General features: G+C 54.3%; 4 protein-coding genes across 4 annotated transcripts; all 4 read right to left on the bottom strand.

The window, feature by feature from the left end:
- Positions 1-259: 259 nt before the first annotated feature.
- Positions 260-3,865, bottom strand: KRP23_2243 (Calcium-transporting ATPase 1; the record flags this gene model as incomplete). Its single annotated transcript, XM_067886953.1, has 1 exon — positions 260-3,865. One exon carries the CDS (start codon positions 3,863-3,865, stop codon positions 260-262), a length of 3,606 nt encoding a protein of 1,201 aa, XP_067749586.1.
- A 3,584-nt stretch (positions 3,866-7,449) lies between these two features.
- KRP23_2242 (uncharacterized protein) lies at positions 7,450-7,932 on the bottom strand (the record flags this gene model as incomplete). Its single annotated transcript, XM_067886952.1, has 1 exon — positions 7,450-7,932. One exon carries the CDS (start codon positions 7,930-7,932, stop codon positions 7,450-7,452), a length of 483 nt encoding a protein of 160 aa, XP_067749585.1.
- Positions 7,933-8,128: 196 nt separating this feature from the next.
- Positions 8,129-10,189, bottom strand: KRP23_2241 (uncharacterized protein; the record flags this gene model as incomplete). The annotated part of the gene is made up of 1 exon (XM_067886951.1): positions 8,129-10,189. One exon carries the CDS (start codon positions 10,187-10,189, stop codon positions 8,129-8,131), a length of 2,061 nt encoding a protein of 686 aa, XP_067749584.1.
- Positions 10,190-14,975: 4,786 nt separating this feature from the next.
- KRP23_2240 (Gamma-aminobutyric acid receptor subunit beta-3) lies at positions 14,976-16,970 on the bottom strand (the record flags this gene model as incomplete). Its single annotated transcript, XM_067886950.1, has 1 exon — positions 14,976-16,970. One exon carries the CDS (start codon positions 16,968-16,970, stop codon positions 14,976-14,978), a length of 1,995 nt encoding a protein of 664 aa, XP_067749583.1.
- Between the last annotated feature and the right edge of the window lie 361 nt (positions 16,971-17,331).

The raw sequence follows: 17,331 nt of genomic DNA, 5'->3' as shown, positions 1-17,331 counted from the left end.
TTCAGGATGAAGTCTCCAATGAAATCGTGCAACCGTAGTGCAGCGAGCTTCGGAATAACAGAGCAGGACAAAGAACTGCAAGTTCCCAGCAGATATCCCCGCGACCGATTCTTGATCTAAACTTGGTCTTTTCACTAAAACATCGTAATTCATTAACGTCAACTTGATGTCTCCACTATAGTATAATAGTCCTAGCTGCCTTGACGCTTGGCAATCGACATGCAATACATAACCCATCAGCAACGCCACTTCGTCACTCTTACTCACGCTTCAGACCGTCAGCTTCAAGCCGTTCGACGTGGTGACGCACGTGACGGATCTCGAGCAGAATCTCCTCAAACCCAGACTTCATGTGGTCCCAACGCGCCTGGACACGGTCATTTCGGCGCAAACTGGCCTTCAGCACCTCGCCCCAGAACGCGCTGTTGACCGCGACGGCGCCGACGACGAGCCACTGGAACCACGGGATGTACTCGAAGCCGAAAATGCTGTCCATGATGACGGGGACGTTCGTGACAAGAACAGTCAGCACCACCGACATACAAGCCGCGAGCTGCATGTAGCCGTTCGACAGCATCCGCGTGAACACCGGCTCCGTGAAATGGCGCACCGTATAGGCTCGCAGGACTTCAGTGAAGGCCAGTCCCAGGAACACCATGGTCTGCGTGCGACCCAAGCCTGCCGGAACGCAGTCGTAGTCGCCTCCTTCGCAGGAGACGGTCGAGTTCTCAAACGAACTCATACCAGCCACTTCGTCGCCAAAGATGTACGAACCGTCGGTGAACTGCGCGGCGCAGTTGCCGTACGTCCTCCAGCCATCGTTCACGCCTTCCCAACGTGTGCAGGTGACGTCCGTGTAGTCGGTACCATCGGAGCCACCGCCGGCGTTGTAAATGTCGTCCGTCAGCAGCTCACCGAAGTTCCAGTAGAGCCCCAGCAAAAAGGTTGTCATGGCACCAGCCAGAAGCAAGAAGGCGTTGAAGAGCACAAGCAGCCAGAGTCGGCCCTGGATCAGCGAAGAGTGCTTGTGGCGTGGCTTCTCGCCCATAATGTGCGGGTCGCCCTTCTCCAAGCTTAGTGCTACTGCAGGCATGCCGTCCGTGAAGAGGTTGAGAAGCAGGATGTGAAGTGCCTCGAGAGGAAGAGGGAACCCTCCAGCGACTGACGCGAAGATCAAGATGATCTCGCCGATGTTTGTCGACAGCAAGAACATGACAAACTTCTGGATGTTGGCGTAGATGACACGGCCCTTCTCCACGGCTGCCACGATGCTGCAGAAGTTGTCGTCCGTCAGGATCATGTCGGACGCGCCCTTGGCGACTTCAGTGCCAGAAATGCCCATGGCCACACCGATGTCAGCCTCCTTCAGGGCAGGCGCATCGTTCACTCCGTCGCCCGTCATGGCAGCGATCAGGCCCTGGCGTTGAAGTGACTTGACGATCTCAATCTTGTCTTCTGGCTTGGCTCGAGCGAACACCAGCGTGCGAGAAGTGATCGCGTCGATGTCGGCCGACGGGAGATACACGTCTCCCTTCGGCCGAAGTTGCGTGCAGTCGGTGGCTTGCGCTTCCGGGTCGGCACCGACTTGCAACAGGTCAATGTTCTTGGCAATAGCGACTGCAGTAGCGAGGTAGTCGCCCGTGATCATCACGGTTCGGATGGAAGCCGAGCGTGCAGTGGCAATGGCGTCGCGAACACCGTCACGCTCAGGGTCGATCGATGCCACAAGCCCGAGGAATACCAGCGGCTTCGCCAGAGCGGCGAACTTCTCGTCAACGTCATCGCAATCGCGCGCGTACGGCAGTTCCGACAGCGGTCGGATAGCCACAGCAAGGACACGCAGCGCCTGCGACGACAACGCGTCCACAGCGTCCGTGATCTCGTTGCGTTGCGCGTCGGTCAGAGGCTCAAACGTGCCATCTTTGCGGCAGTATTGAGTGCAGTTGCGCAGGATGTAGTTCGGGGCTCCCTTGACGTTGACGACGAGGTTGGGCGGTTTGTCACCAGGAAGCGACAGCGTGTCGAACATGGCGGTTCCGTTCACAAGAGGCACTGCGTTGACAGTGACCATCATCTTGCGCGACGAGCTGAAAGGCACTTCCACGACTCGCGGGTAGTCGTCAGCGATGTTGTCCTCCCAGATACCAGCCTTGGCGGCTGCGACCACGAGCGGTGCCTCGGACGAGTTGCCAAACGGCACCCAGCGCGAGGTTTCACCGTCCTCGCCTTCCACTTGCTTAAGCTGCGTGTTGCTGCAGAGAACCGAGGCCATCAGAGTAGCTCGGACTTGCACGTTTCCAGCCTCTGGCGCCGCCTGCTTAACGCCGTCGACGGACAGGATCGCGCCTTCGGGCGTGAACCCTTTACCGGTGATATCGTACTCTTGAAAGTCTCCCCAGAGCTTCACAGCAGTCATTTTGCCCTCAGTGAGCGTGCCGGTCTTGTCGGTACAGATCACCGATGCAGCACCCAGCGTTTCAACGGCGGCAAGTTTGCGTACGAGGACGTTCTTCTTGACCATCTCAGCTGTGCCCGAGGACAAGCAGATGGTCACCACCATCGGCAGACCTTCAGGCACGGCGCTCACCGCGACAGATACTGAAATCATAAGCGTCGTGACCCACACTGGCTGGGAAGGATGTTTCGGGTCCTCTGTGCCCCGCACCATGCCCACGATAAAGACCAGCACAGCGACGGCCAACGCCAGCAACCCCATGATCTGCCCCATGCCATGCAGTGCTCGCTGCAGCGGGGTGAGCTTCGGGCGGTGCTTGGCAATGCAGTCGCCGATCGGGTTGCGGATCCACTTCTTCTTGGCTGCTTCGTCCGGAGCCCCGCTCTTGGCCTGGAGAAGGGCTGCAATGGAGCCCACACGCGTGTGCATGCCGGTCTCCACTATGATTCCACGCGCGTTACCCGCAGTGATGGTGGTGGACGAGAACACCATGTTGGAAGCCGTCAACTTCTCAGGCTTGCCTGGACCAGCAGGATGCATCGGCGCGTTGTACTTCTTGGGGACGTCTTCCGACTCGCCCGTGAGCAGCATCTCGTTACACTTGAGATCGACGCTCGTGAACAGCCGAATGTCAGCTGGGACCACGTCACCCGTGACGAGGATCACGATGTCGCCGGGCACCAGCTGCTTGCTGTCCACCACCTGCTGCATGTTGTCACGAATGACCAGCGACTGTGGACTGGACAAGCTGGCCAGCGCTTCCAGCGCGTTACTAGCCGAGTGTTCTTGGTACGTTGCGACTCCAGCGTTGAGTGTGACAATTGCAAGGATGGCGATACCCTCCACCCATTCTTGCAGCGCCAGCGACGCCACCGCCGCGAACAATAGCATGGCGATGATGAGGTTGTAGAACTGTAACAGGAAGAGCACGACCACTGGGGTACGGGCCTCCTCTTCCAGTGCGTTGTAGCCGTAGCGCAGTATCCGTCGCTCGACATCCATGACGTTGAGGCCTCGCTCGAGGTTTGTGTTGAGCATCTTGGAGATGAGCTCGGTAGAGCGCTGGTGCCAAGCCTTTTCGTCCGTCTGGTTGAGCGTCGCGAAGGACTCACGCGTGGGTACCGGGTTGGCAGCCAGCAGCAGCTCTCCGTCGCTCAAGAAGCGTGAGCGGTGGTCGGGTCGCGGCGTGTTGGGACCGACCTTGGTCGAGTTTGTGTTGGTCGCCATCTTGGCGTCTACGTGGTACAGGTCCGCAGTGGAGAAGGAGCGCGCGCCGGCGGTGCCGGACACGTCCACGACGTGGTGCTGCGGCAGCTCGAAGGAGCGCGAAGAGGCTCGAGGCGTCTCCATGCTGGCGTAGTCGTGCACGGAGCGGGAGGGCAAGGACGCCCCACTCTCGTAGCCCGACATGGACAATGTGTTGACGTGAAGGAGTGGAAGATCTGGTTGATGGTCCCCGAGGTGGCTGGGGAGGTGTGCGGCCTACGATGCCAATTGGAAAATGAGCGCTCATGGTCAACATGGAGGATTATCTTGGATGGGGTGAAGCTTCGGTGATGGATGTGCCTGCAGCTGTAGGCACTTCAACGGTCGCACGTGCGAGATCCGAGTCATCGCGCATCCCCTCGGAGCTGGCTTTCGATTGGTTAATCTCCGTGTGACGGCATCTGATTCGCTTTTCGCCGCGCGAGACCTTCACTCACGATGATTTAATATGTACACTTTGATAGTCGCCGCTGGCCAAAAGGCAACTTGTTGTAACCCCCCTGCGTTCGTGCGCGTTGCGAGCGGGGGTTGTTGCGTGACGTTTGCTGTCTGGATATGCAAGCGTACGCATCGCTGGCGTGGCAATCTCGAACTTCGAGTCGAAGAACACGTGCAAATCTCCAAGATACGCGTGGTGCAACACTTGCCGAGTTCGCGTAGCGTCTGGCCATTTTTCGAAGGTGCTGGCCGAAAGTTACGAAGAGCTTCGTTCGAGAGGACAGCGGCACTGCAATTGGATACTGCGCTTCTCTATTGTTTTCTGTCGAGGCGACAAGACAAGCGCTTGGTGCTGCGACGCATGAGGTCTACAGTCTACAGTGCATGTAGAGTTGGTTCTCCAGTCGAGCGTGCTGATCAATACATGCAATGCATGCATGCGAGGCGGTGTCGCAGTGCCTTGCAGCACTGTCGCACGAATGTCGAGGTGCTGGGACACTACGGGCGGAGAATGGACGGGATGCATTCCAGCGCGAGGTGCTGCCTGCGAGGACAAACACCGCCGGGTAACAGCAATGCACGTCGAGTCAGCCCCAGCTGGTTGCATGTTGAAGGCTCCAAACCTGTTCGGCGCACTGCCTCTTGGATTTGCCTTTAAGTGCAGATGCCGAAGAGTTTGGGGCGTGGTTGCACTAGCCATTTCATAGCCCCGGTTGAGTCACGCTGAGCTAACTTTGCTAGGCGCGCGTTTTGAAGTCCCGTCGTTTCCCCTTCTATGGATATGCGAAGCTCGTCAATGCTCTCCGGCTCGCACGACTCCTCCTCGCGGGCAAGGCAGCACGTTTACTTCAACGGCAACGACTGCGGTTTGGCACGACCTTGTTTAAAAATAACAGGGCGGAACGCTGGCAAATTGAGCGTTGCATCAGGGGCAAGTATTAATTAATCACGGAGGTAGTAACAAGTTGAAGTCGCTCGTATTTCGAGCCCGACACCTTCACTCGGACTCTTCTGCTCGTACAGACCCTGCCACCGCCTTCTCCACGCCATTGACGCACTGCCTCCTTTGCCGCAAATCTCCAGACGCCGCATCTTCACTCGAACTGCAATGAGAGTCTTTGCGAACGTCGATCCATCCCTCCTTTGGCCAGGTAACCGAGCGAGTGCCATTGTTGAATTCGCTTAGCACCTTGGATGAGGGCGAGCGCGCTGATCCTCTCTTCGGGGTTGAAACAGCACATACGCTCCACAAGTTCCCATTCCTCGTCAAGAAACGATGCCGGTCGAGGTGGGAGCCGCTGCTTCATAGTCACATTGTACTTTACTGCGTCGTCTCGCATCAAATTCCCCCACGGATAAACTCCAGTGATCGCCTCAATGATGCACATACCGAACGAGTAGATGTCCGACGCGAAGCTAGGACGAGATCCGAGTAAACACTCGGGAGCTTTTCATCTAAGCGCACCAAGAGCCCCGAATTCGCCGATCGATGGAGAATTGGCAGCCAAAACACTCAAACCGAAGTCTGCCAGCTTAACCGAATATGCGTCCTTGCCCATGAGTATATTGTTGCCCTTGAGATCGCCGTGAATGATGCCACGCTCATGGAGGTGGCCAAGTCCCCACGCCGCGTACCAGAGACAACGCCACACCGTCTTGCGGTCCTTTCCCCTTACAAAAGATGTGAGCGTTCCACCGGAAGCGAGTTCACAGACGGCACGCACCATAGAGCTTGATCAAGTTTGGATGATTCAACGCAAACCACAGATGCAGTTCTTGGCGGAACTGGTCCCGATTCTCTCGCTTTACTTGGTCCGCTAGTACCTGCTTAATCACAACGTCTGCACCGAGCCATCGCCCTCTGTATGCGGAGCCGAATGATCCGTCAGCGATATGCTCTTCAATCTCAACTTGATATGGCGGAACGAACCAACGAGGAAGGACATCAGCGTCTGGGATTCCATGTTGCCCCGCTTCAAACTTGATGATAGCGAGTGCTTCTTCCCGCACGTTCTCAGTCGGCAGTTCGCTCAAGCTCTGGATAGGGTTTTCTAGACATGCTTCTAAGGCTACTCGCTGCTCATACTCGAACTCTCTCCATTGCGACTGCCATCGATGAATCGGTGCAGACGAGTGCAGGTCCGGAGAACTCAGGATGAGACGATCGATTGCGTGATGCAGACCGAAGTTTTGATTGCCAATTGTCCGCGACGCACATAAGCTTATCGTCGTGTTATATCCATCTGTGGATCCTTGCTCTAGCCGGTTCAGAAAGCGCCACAGGACTGAGCAAAAGTCGCCAACGAACGGTGCTGGCAGGGGTGTCATAACCTCCACACGTTGCTGGTACACTTCTTCTAGCCGGCCGTACACGCGGCGATTCAATTAATCAAACCCCGATATTTCGCTACACAAATGGTTTACATCATGTAGCATGCCAGCGATGGTTTCACCAGCCAGAGGAAATACGTATGCTTGTATGTCGCCAACGCAGACTGCACCCGTTCCACACCTTTTTCATTCTTTTCGTCGCTGGCAAGACCTCCCATGACTTGTATAATCTCAAGCATACTCATCCTGGCCTCTGGTGCTGTAACGCACATACGACAGAGTAATCTCCACTCCTCACTGGAAAGAAACGCGGGTTGAACGGTGGGCAGGCTTTGGTTCGTATTGTCGTCCATACCCCGAGCACGAGCGATTAATCTGAAAGTGGCAATCCCGAACAGGAAGATATCATTGGAAATATAGGAGGGCTCAGTGCCATTCTTGACCAAGCGTTGCAATCCCATTCCGCTGACCAGACCTCTGCCTGGACCTGAAAGAATGTATAGCATATCAGCAGTAAGTTGCCGATGCACTACACCACGCTCGTGCAAATATCCCAGTCCCAGTGCACACCCATAAAGTATCCCCCACGATGTATTTCCCGCACTTTGTTCGCTGTGTTCGTGAACGATAAACTCCGTTCCCACATGACACGCGCCGTAGAATCTCCGAACATGCGGGTGGTGGAGCTCTAGCCAAATTACCGTCTGCCTGAGACAACTTTCTTCGCCTCCTTCACCAGGTGAAGATTTCTCTGCGTACCCCCACTCGTAAATCGTAGTTGTAAACCACTCTGGAATAACCGTCACCACAAGGTTCGAACGGCGGACCACCCAGTCGTACAACGCTGAAAACACATCCAGTTCACGAGGCAAAAGCGCGCCGCCATGATCTTGTAGCCCACGCTTCAGTAGCGTCAATATCTCCAGTTGATCCTTTTCGCCAGAAACTTCTCTCGCTAGTCAATTTTCTGGCAAGCCCATTTTCACGAGCACGCTTTCACCAAAACCCCTTGTCTTGCTTATATCATTCACTTGAGTTTCGTACATTTGCAGTCGAACTTCACGTTCTCGCTGAAGCTTTTTCCGCCACAAGTTGGCAGTCTCCGAGTCGTGGATATTCAGTACGTCGAGTGACGTTTTCACGGCTTTTTCAAGGACTTTCATCACTCGCTCAGTGTCTGCCAGCTTGACAAGGAAGCGTGGCTCTTGCTCGTAGCTCAGCAGGCGCTTGACGAGGTCCCACCCCAAGTTCACGAGGTCCATGTCGCCTCGAGCTTTCTTCGCTGCGTCGCGCAAAGCTGCTGCTAAGGAGTCCCCGATTGCGTCTTGCGTACGCACCAACCTGTCGAGTAACGAGTGCCACCGGCTGGTGGTCGGCACGAGCGAGTCGACAGCATGGCCCCATGCAAAATTGAGCCACGCACGATCAAATCGCTCCTCCATCAAAACAGCTTCTCTTCGCCGCTTTCTGAAACACGGATAAAATACGGTATTTTTATCTTTTCAACACTAAAAAAAGTTCATGGGGCCAAAATCGGAGCAAAGATAATTCCATGAGCCCTGTAGGTCACAATTCATCACCGGGTAACGTGGCGATCCAGCCGTGTGTTGATGGCTTCGGTTTGATATTTTTACAGCGCTATATGATTTGCTGGTCTAGCACGGGAGGAACGAATGAGCAGCTTCTTGAATTATGTCCAGGGCCACGGCACTTCTTGCACAGTCGAATGCGTGGAGGTGCTGCAGCTGTTTCTGTATCGGTAATCTGGGCCTCAGTTTCAATAGTAGTGTCATTCCCTGGAGCTGGACGCTTCGCTCCCTGACGAGGTGCTGCAATCGGGATCGGGTCATTGTCATCGACGTTGACTTTTGCGCGACGAGAGATTGGCAAATTTATCGGAGGAGCACACCCTGGGTCCTCACTGAGTGATGCATCAAGTGGAAGCTCGACTGCTTTACCCCCGAAGGACAGTGCGTAATTGTCCACGAGGTATCCAGGAGCAAAACGGTCAATGACCGAATCCATCAGCTCGCAGAACAGCAGTACAGCGATGAGGTGGCGACATGGAATAGCATACTGGTCAATAAAGGAGCACGAACATGTGCTAGCCTGCAAGTCCACGCGGCGGCGAAGACTCGGATCCTTATTCAACTGCGTCACAAAAGCAACAGTCTCCGAGGCTCGACTAACTTTATACTCGCCGATGCGCTTGCATTGTGTATCATAGAGTTCTTGTGCTCCTTGTGTCACCTTCCGGGTTTGTCGTTTCCATTTTGCGGCTAGCATGCTGCGCTCAAACGCGCCTTGCATAAACGACGTCATAACTGCTTCAAGGAAAGCAAATGGCAGCAAGTCCCGGTAACGGTCAAGCCCTTGAGCACTTGATTCTGACGATTCTGCGGCCTCGATAGCAGGTTTGCTGGTAGGCTTAGAATTAACAGCGGGGGCGATCGCCGCCACAGCCAGACTAGCGCCATCAATCGCCACATCACTGTCCCCTCCAACATAAGGCCCACCTGCTCCTCCGCTACACTCTTGCAGCTCTTGCTGCGAGGTCTCGAAAAAGGTTCGACTACGCCAACCGTAAAGCGCCACCTTCCCAATATTCCCGGCCACTACCCAACGCTCAATAGGGAATTGCCTGAGATAGTTCTCCACGCCAGGGCCACAAGTCGTGCCAATCCATTCAAGCCGATTATTATACTCGACCTCCGTCTCCGATCCCTGCAGACCCCAGACCAGCGCATGGTGGTGTCGGTTAAACGATCCGATCTGCGTCAGCTCATGCTCAATAATGTACCTCGTGCAGTAGCGAAAGATAAGTCCGAGTTCATTCTCCAAGGCCATCAATTGACCGTCGACAGCACACAGCACCGGGCAATAGCGCAAATTCACGCCGCTCTCTTCCACACAGCGGAAGAACCACCGATAATTCTCACTCGACGCTGCATCGCAACAAGCTGCTGCAATCGTCAGATTGCGCATATTGCCATCTTTGCCCAACAGGAACATGTGCACTCCATGGTAGTTGGCTTCCCCATTATTGCACGGCATGCACTCAAATCCATAAATCTGCTGATTAAATGTCGTAGACTCTGCAAACTCATTGCAGCTCACGAAGGCTCTGGAAAAAGCTCCAGGCATTTTACTGTCCGGCCCGCCCACTTCGTACCTCGTAAAGGAGCCCGGGTTGAGCTCGGTAAAGTTGCGCAAGAGCGCCGGGATCTTCCTGAATGACGAGCCCACTTGGCTCAGCACCTCCCTCTTCATGATTTGCTTGGCCCTGTAGATGGTGCGCAGATTGGCTTTGCCCTTAAGTTGCTGCAGCAATTGCGCCGCCGTGCCATTGGGCGTGGTCGCCAACGCTTGCTGGAAACTGAGACTCTCCACCAGCTGCCGTTGCGTTGGCTTGGCAGTGGACGTGCACTCGGGCGAGTGCGTGAGCTCGGCGCTGGACACGTACCACGTGTGGTCCGTCTTGGAGTTGTGCAGGTAAAGTTGCACGAAGAACGGGCAAGGCGCGGTGGACGTGCACACCATTTTGCGGTGTTTGCCCCCGCGACGCGCCACTTTCACCTGCTTGTTGTGGTGCAGCGCGTAGTCCTGCACGGCGTAGAAGGCGCGCTTGCTGTCCGGGAAGCGCATGCCTTTGGGCAGCGTCGGCGTGGCTGAGGACGGGGCATCTGGGGCAGGCTCCATTATTATAACAAATCTAATAAACTTTGTTGAATTTTGTAGTGGAAAGACCAAGTTACTTGAATTAATTCGGATGTCAAATGATTGCGCTTGCTGTTACTGTTTTTCGTGTCACGGGTCTGGTACTCCACCAGGTACGCTTCGTAGGCGGGGTATCGCGCAATGAATAGACGGTCAGACATCGATACCCACTGGGCCCTTCGCATGGCGCGAGCGAAGTATGCCGTTCACACTGTCTCGGATTCAAGCTATCTGGGGGAAACCGAGCATGAGGAGCTCTCCGCAGCCTCAGCATGGCTCGGTTTGACGAACGACTACATGTATTGGTTAGTAATCGCAGTTCACTGATTGAAGAGCATTCCTGGAAATTGGTTCTCATCAGCGTTTCTGATGATTGACAAAGCGCAGCGCTGCGAGTGCGAGGAGACGGAGGCCAACGACCCATCCTACCACAATGACGAGGTTGGACCAGATTTTGCTGTGCTCCACCTCGAACACCATTTCCAAGTATTTTTTCACGGTGACACCTTCGGGCAAACTCGGAGGTTTGCTGGACATTTGTTGACAACCGAAGTTGCTGTTGTCACCGTGGCTTGGGCAGTCGCCGAAAACGATGGCGGAGAGGCTGGCGAATGTTCGTTTGTGCGGAACGATGTGGTGCAGCCATTGGTAGCCTTCGGGAATGGAACCGGCCGGGGGATTGAAGCCCGTGAACAAGGTGCAGATGGAGCCGATGATCACACTGAAGACTGACGCCACCTCGATAGACGGCAGTGAGTACGCCAGCAACTGCCCGAAGTACGCTTGCACCACGAACAGCATAGTGAGGTTGAGCCAGTACGCGAAGAACGCGGCCGTTTCGGAATACCCGGCCATGGGGAAGTAGACAGCCACGAAAATCAGACTTGCTGCAAAGCAGAACGGAATCTCGACAAGAGACGACCCCACCAAGTACCAGAACGCGCTGTACGTTTGACATTCTCGTTCGCGGTAAAAGGACATTCGCTCTCGGTACGTGATGGGCATCACCGCGTTGAAGGTGATGAACGTCATGAACGAGGTCGTCATGTAGACCATGCCTAGACCCGAGTTGATACCTTGATACGACGAATACTCCGAACCAATGAAAGTGATGCCGAAAATCAAACCAACAACAAGCGACACGATGAACCGTGTCAAGTTGTACGACGGTGTTCGCCAGTATAGATTGAAAAAGCGCTTGACCAAGAGCTTCACTTGAGTCGCATTGCTTGCTGCGCATTTCGTGGTGAATTGAAGAGCTGGAAGATGCGGTGACGGGCGGCCAACTCCCTCTTGGCTCAGCGACTCGTTCAGCAACCGAAAATACTTGCTCGACTTGAATAATGCCACGAAGTCCGTCTTGTCGGCATTCTTACTGCCCACTCCCGCACCTATCACCTCCAGCATCCACGTCGCGGGATTATAGTCCTCGTCCAGCTTCGCCACGCCATTGACAGCTCCGAAGTAGTTGATCAAGTTTGACCCTTGCTCTCCCAGATCACCAAAGAAAGCCATCTCTCCTCCGCGTTTGAGCAATAACAATCCATCGAACAGGCTGAACACCACCGCCGACGGCTGGTGGATTGTGCAAATGATGGTGCGATCTGTGTCTGCCACCTTGCGCACGCCGTCCATTATGAGTTTGGCGGATCTCGCGTCTAACCCACTGGTGGGTTCATCCAAGAACAGCACGCTGGGCTGCGCTGCCAGCTCGACACCAATTGTTAGCCGCTTCATCTGCTCCGTGGAGCTGCCGCGAATAATCTTGTCGGCGACCGGGTGCAGATCGAGGAGGTCCAAACATTCGTTCACGGATTCGTACTTCTGGTCATCAGATATGTCGGCATCTTGGCGCATGAAAGCGCTGAAAGTAAGCGCCTCTCGGAACGTCGATGCATCCGAATGAATGTCTGTCTGCTCGCAGTAACCCGTTGCACGCCGGATAGCCAGGTCGGTTGCAGCGTGGCCGTTTAACAAAATCTCACCGGAAACCTGGCCGCCAGGCTTCCGCCCGGCGATAACGTCCATGAGCGTAGTTTTACCGGCACCCGAGGATCCCATGAGTGCGGTGATGGTACCGGGTAACGCGAATCCGCTGACGCCTTTGAGTAGGTCGATACTGGCTTTGGAGTTAGCCGAGTCTGGGACGGAGTACCATAAATCCTTGAACGCCAGCGCCACTGGGACAAAAGTTTTCATGTTGGATTCATTTTCGTGGATTCCAATGTTGACATTGCACACAACTGCTTGGTTTTCATTTCTTGGAGTTTCTGCTTGAAGGTATTGTTGTTTCGAGAAGACTGCTTCTTTCACAACGGTATCACTTTTCGAGCCTAACTCTGCATTGGGTGGACTTTCGTAGCACCAGTACTCGAGCACAAACCACGCCGCCACCATGAAGAAAACGTAGAGTACCATCAAAACGACAATGCCCAGCCACACCCAGTACTGTTCCGTTTGTACATCGAACGAACTCAATGAGTACTGGCCCATTGTCATGCCATATTTCTCGCAGTAGTCCACATTTCGGTACACACACACGTCAAACGACGAATCTGTGTACTGGTTCACCGCAATTGCACGAATGCTCCAGGTCAGCGGACTGGTCCAGTAAATCCACATCAAGTAGGATGGAATTTGGCCTTTCGTGATGACAAAACCAGAGTAGATAGCGAAAAAAAGGTCGGAGACCACTGAAATTGGGCTGGCCACATTCAAGTCTGGGCAAATTGCAGCCACCACGAAGAACCAGGCGCCAAGTGTCATGCTTGTGAGAAAAGTAAGCAGTTCAAACACCAAAAAGCTTTGGATCGTGGAGACGAAGCCGCACATCCAATACATGATTGTCCCGAAGATCACCGTCTCGATTGCCGCGAGCGGAATATGACTTGTAGATGCTGCTAGCACAAAGGACGAGGTGCGGAAAAAGTTGGCGCGTCGCTGCTTCTTGAACACATCTCGAATGGCGATGAACGCCGGAACTTGAGCCGATTGACCTATGGTCACGACACTGGCAACGACATATCCGAGACCCATCACGAGTTGCGAATCAACCTCATCGAATTGGTAAAAGGTGCTCGCGTTCAGCAGCCCCAATCCAACTGACATCGCCAAGCGGCTAAGCAGCAGAGCCTTGTCACGGAAAATCAGTTTCCACTGGCGCTGGATAAGTATTGAGGAACTTTTCCAATACCCCTGGCTGAACTCGGGAATCGGGTCGATGTGCGTGTTCATGTCATCCAACAGCGACTGGTCCAACGGACGATGCAGAACTTCCAGCATTCGTGCGTGAATTTCCGATCGCTCGAAGATCTCCTTGAATTCGCATGCTTTTCTCGGCACATTCTCCACCTCGTACTGAAATTGTCTGTCGGTGCCCAGATCCAGCAAAAAGTCAGCCTCATCACGATTTGATGGACACTTAAACCCTAGGGTTTCGAAGTAGCCCAGTGCATCAACACGAGGGCCATGATACAGCACACAGCCGTCGTTTAATAAAATCACGTCGTCGAACAGCTCAAACACCTCTGGAGACGGCTGCAGCAAAGAAATCATAGCCGTCTTGCTGAATGCCTTCACCAAGCTGCGCTGCGTCGAAATGATGTCGAACGTCGTGGCGCTGTCCAGCCCCGTGCTGATCTCGTCCAACATCAGCACGAACTTGTTACCAAATGCCATCTCGCCCGTCGTCACACGCTTGCGCTCGCCACCCGACACACCTCGCGACATTGCATCGCCCATGACGGTGTGTTGGCAATTTTCGAGGCCAAGTTGCCGGATGATAACGTCCGGGTGGTTCTTGAACGTTGCGTGGGCAGGATCCATAGCGACCTGGTTCTCATCAGGTGGACCACGAACCAAATGGCGTTCGTCATTCTTAGACAGACCCGCACCGCTGCAGGCGTGCGCGAACTCGAGTGTTTCCTTGACCGTCAAGGTCGGGTAGTGCTTGTCGTGCTGACCCACGTACGAAACGAGCTGCGGGAGTTTGTTCCGCAACTCGTCTTGTTTTCTGCCACTGAACGTCACCTCTCCTTCTACCTTGATGTTGCTCGTCATCAGAAAGCGGCCACTGAGAATCTTCAGCAACGTTGACTTGCCAGACCCGGGTTCGCCTAGCACGAGAGTCATCGTGCCCGGTTTCAAGATCCCACTCACGTTTTGGAGAATCTGCTTCTTGACCACGTGTTTATTTGCTATCATCCGCTGGGCGCTCGTCTTGATGACATTGGGGATCGTTGGCAGCTCCGCCTCCAGTTGCGTTTCATCTCTCGCTACGATGTCGGCCGAGACAGACAAATTCTCGAAGCGAACTTCCATCCGAGGAAGTGGTTTGCCGAGAGCTCGTTCCAACCTGGTAGCTACCTCGTGGTGAAGCGTTTTTAGTGTTTTTGTCGTCAACTCTTCACCGATGGTAGTCGGTAAACGATCAATGTCCGGCATTTTGCTGTCAATGCTTGGTGGTCTGCGAGATCGTGAATGAGGAAGTAGTGGCGACTGGTTAGCTGTACGCAACGCTAATCGGCGGATGAGATGAGGACCAGTCTAATCGTTGAATGAGATGAGGTTTGGTCTAATCGTCGGGTGTAAACGAGGTCCTTGTGATCTCAGCGATACCAACTAATACCTCAGTAGTACTAGTGCAAAATATTGATGAACCGCATTCGGGTTGCGTACAGAATAGCAAACAGTGAGAGTAGGATGTGTTTCAGATGTTGAGTCGCAGTTTGTGAACTCGCTCGAGAGACTCTACATCTAGTAGAAGCGTTCACCAGCGGCGGTTGCTAGCCTTAGCTACAGGGCCGACCATTGAGCGTCTTCTCTCGCGACCACCAGTAGCAGCCTCGTTTGGTTTTGCAGCACGCAGTGGGTTTTCACTATCTGTACCAGACGGGTACAACAGCGTGACGTCCGGGTTCAGCTTCTCGTAGATCTTCTTGAACGTATCAAACTCCCGCTCCGCTTTGTGACGACTAGCTCTATGGAATTCTACCCTCGCGTCAACCTGCTCGGTGTGCTGTGGTCTGTCGACTGGCAACTGGACGTACAGGTATCCGAACTCGGTGCAGCTGATTTTTGGGAGCTCCTGCTCGTTAATGTCGAAACCGGCCAAGTACTCATGCAGAACGGCTTCGCGGTGTTCCGGTGGGATCGAGGCAGAAAGCACACGGATGGCCTCGTGAACTGTGACGAGTGCCTCTGACGTACGCCTGCGAGTGTTGACATGCGTAATGAGACGCACCGCCCACACGACATTCACGAGCGTGAAAACCCCAATGGATATACCCAACAGACCCTCTTCCTGCCATGTTTCTCGGGACGGAAAGAGGCCAACAAAGGTTGGGAAGAGGGCGTTCTCAATCGCGACCAAACAGGCAATGACGAAGCAGAAAAACACATACTTGTCGAGCGTGGTGAAGTACGAAATCTGCGGCGTGAGCGACGCGACCTCGCTTTTGAACGTCACAGCCGTCAACAGCAGCGTGAGAACGATCTGAACGCGGTCACCAGTGTCCATGAGCGAGCCGTCGGACAACGGGGCGTACGAAATGAAGCACAGATACGTGATGATCGCCGCAGGAATTGCCACGTTCGTCACGTAGTACCCAGGACGGCGCTCCAGCATCATCTCGAAACGGATCCCCTTCTTGTCTCCTTCAGCATCGATCTCGCCCACGAAGACCTTGTCATGGTGCACCACGTCAAACACATTTCCAAGCTTGTAGTTACCGATCGCGAAGCTTCCCGCGTCCACAGCCGCTGGTGTGATACGCAGCGATTTCCTGACGCCGGTGCCAGTCGAAAACGCAAACGTTAACTTTTGCTGGTCCACGGGGAAACTGCGCAAAGTCATCTCCTCGCTGAACACGGCAACAACGCGACGGCTGAACTGCAGGTGGCTCAAGAACTCGGTGGTAGTTTTCATTGGGAATGAGAGACTTGTCGAGTCTGTGAAGTGCACCGGTCCCGCAGGAGAGAGACTGGAAGTCATGTCACGCTCCTCTTCCAATGAGTTGATGTTTGTGAATTCAAATTGGGTCTCGTCAAACTCGAGAATGTCCATCAGCTCCCGCAGTACAGAGTCTTCGCGAATCGTTGTGATGCCAGGCATCGTGACTTCCCACGTTACATCCGCCGAGAAAGTCTGCTCAACGGTGTCTATAGCCGTGATCGAGTTCACTTCGATCTGCACTTCGAGCGGCGAAAACCCAGCCATCAGGTGCGCGGTCAATGGGCCAGGTTGGCTACTGCCGACGCTATCCGTGTCGTGCGGCGGCATGACATCACGGAGGAACCAATGTTGGGCGTTCCCCCACTTGCCAAGCTGCATTTTCCACGGGAAGAGCGTCGGCGGCAGGTCGCCCGCATCTGCAGCGGCAAGGGTGGAGCTGTGGGCCTTGTCCGGGTTTCCAGCATCCGCGGCCGCCTCGACTTTTTTGGCCAAGTCCTCCACCTCCACGTGGTCCATCTCGGTCTTGCGCCACGACATGCAGTGGACATGTCGGTTGTTGTCGCTGAGGCCCATGATCTTCCAGATGCCTCCCACTGGCCACGTCAACGCCATGAACTCTGCATTGGCGAGATATGGCTCCGGAATCGGGTGTTCCAGCTCCAAGTGCAGGTGATACAGAACTCGATCGGTGTTGATATCCACGGCGGCGTGCTCCAGCGTGAGTTTGTCCTTGAGAACAATGCTTGACCATGTCCGGGTTTCCTCGACGGTGGCCGTGATAGTCTCCTGGAGACTTATCTTAGTCTTCATTGTGCTGCACTCAATTGGCGTCGAGTGGGTTTTACGTGACTGCAAATGCGAAAATGCTGTCACACAGTGCACTCTATCTACTAGCAAAATCTGATCTCTGATTAATAACGTTTGATGATCAGCACATAGTGTTGACACCCCTTCTGCTGCAACATTTTCCATAAGTATAGTGATATCATACAAAAGTAGTCGTCAGGACGGGTGTCATTTCTTACCTACGTTTGCATGGGTAAACCTCGACGCATGCAAAGGATTCAAAGAGACTTGGTTGTCGCACCGACTGGACGACAACCGGCGGTCCAAGGTTGTATTGGACGCCCAGACCACCTTGGAGTTCGACCAGTAGATTAAAACAGTATCA

Source organism: Phytophthora ramorum (assembly GCF_020800215.1).
Source record: "Phytophthora ramorum isolate Pr-102 chromosome Unknown Phyram_PR-102_s0002, whole genome shotgun sequence".
NCBI classification, from domain to species: domain Eukaryota; phylum Oomycota; class Peronosporomycetes; order Peronosporales; family Peronosporaceae; genus Phytophthora; species Phytophthora ramorum.
Note: the sequence above shows the minus strand (reverse complement) of the source record. Positions and strands in the feature narration are given on the sequence as shown.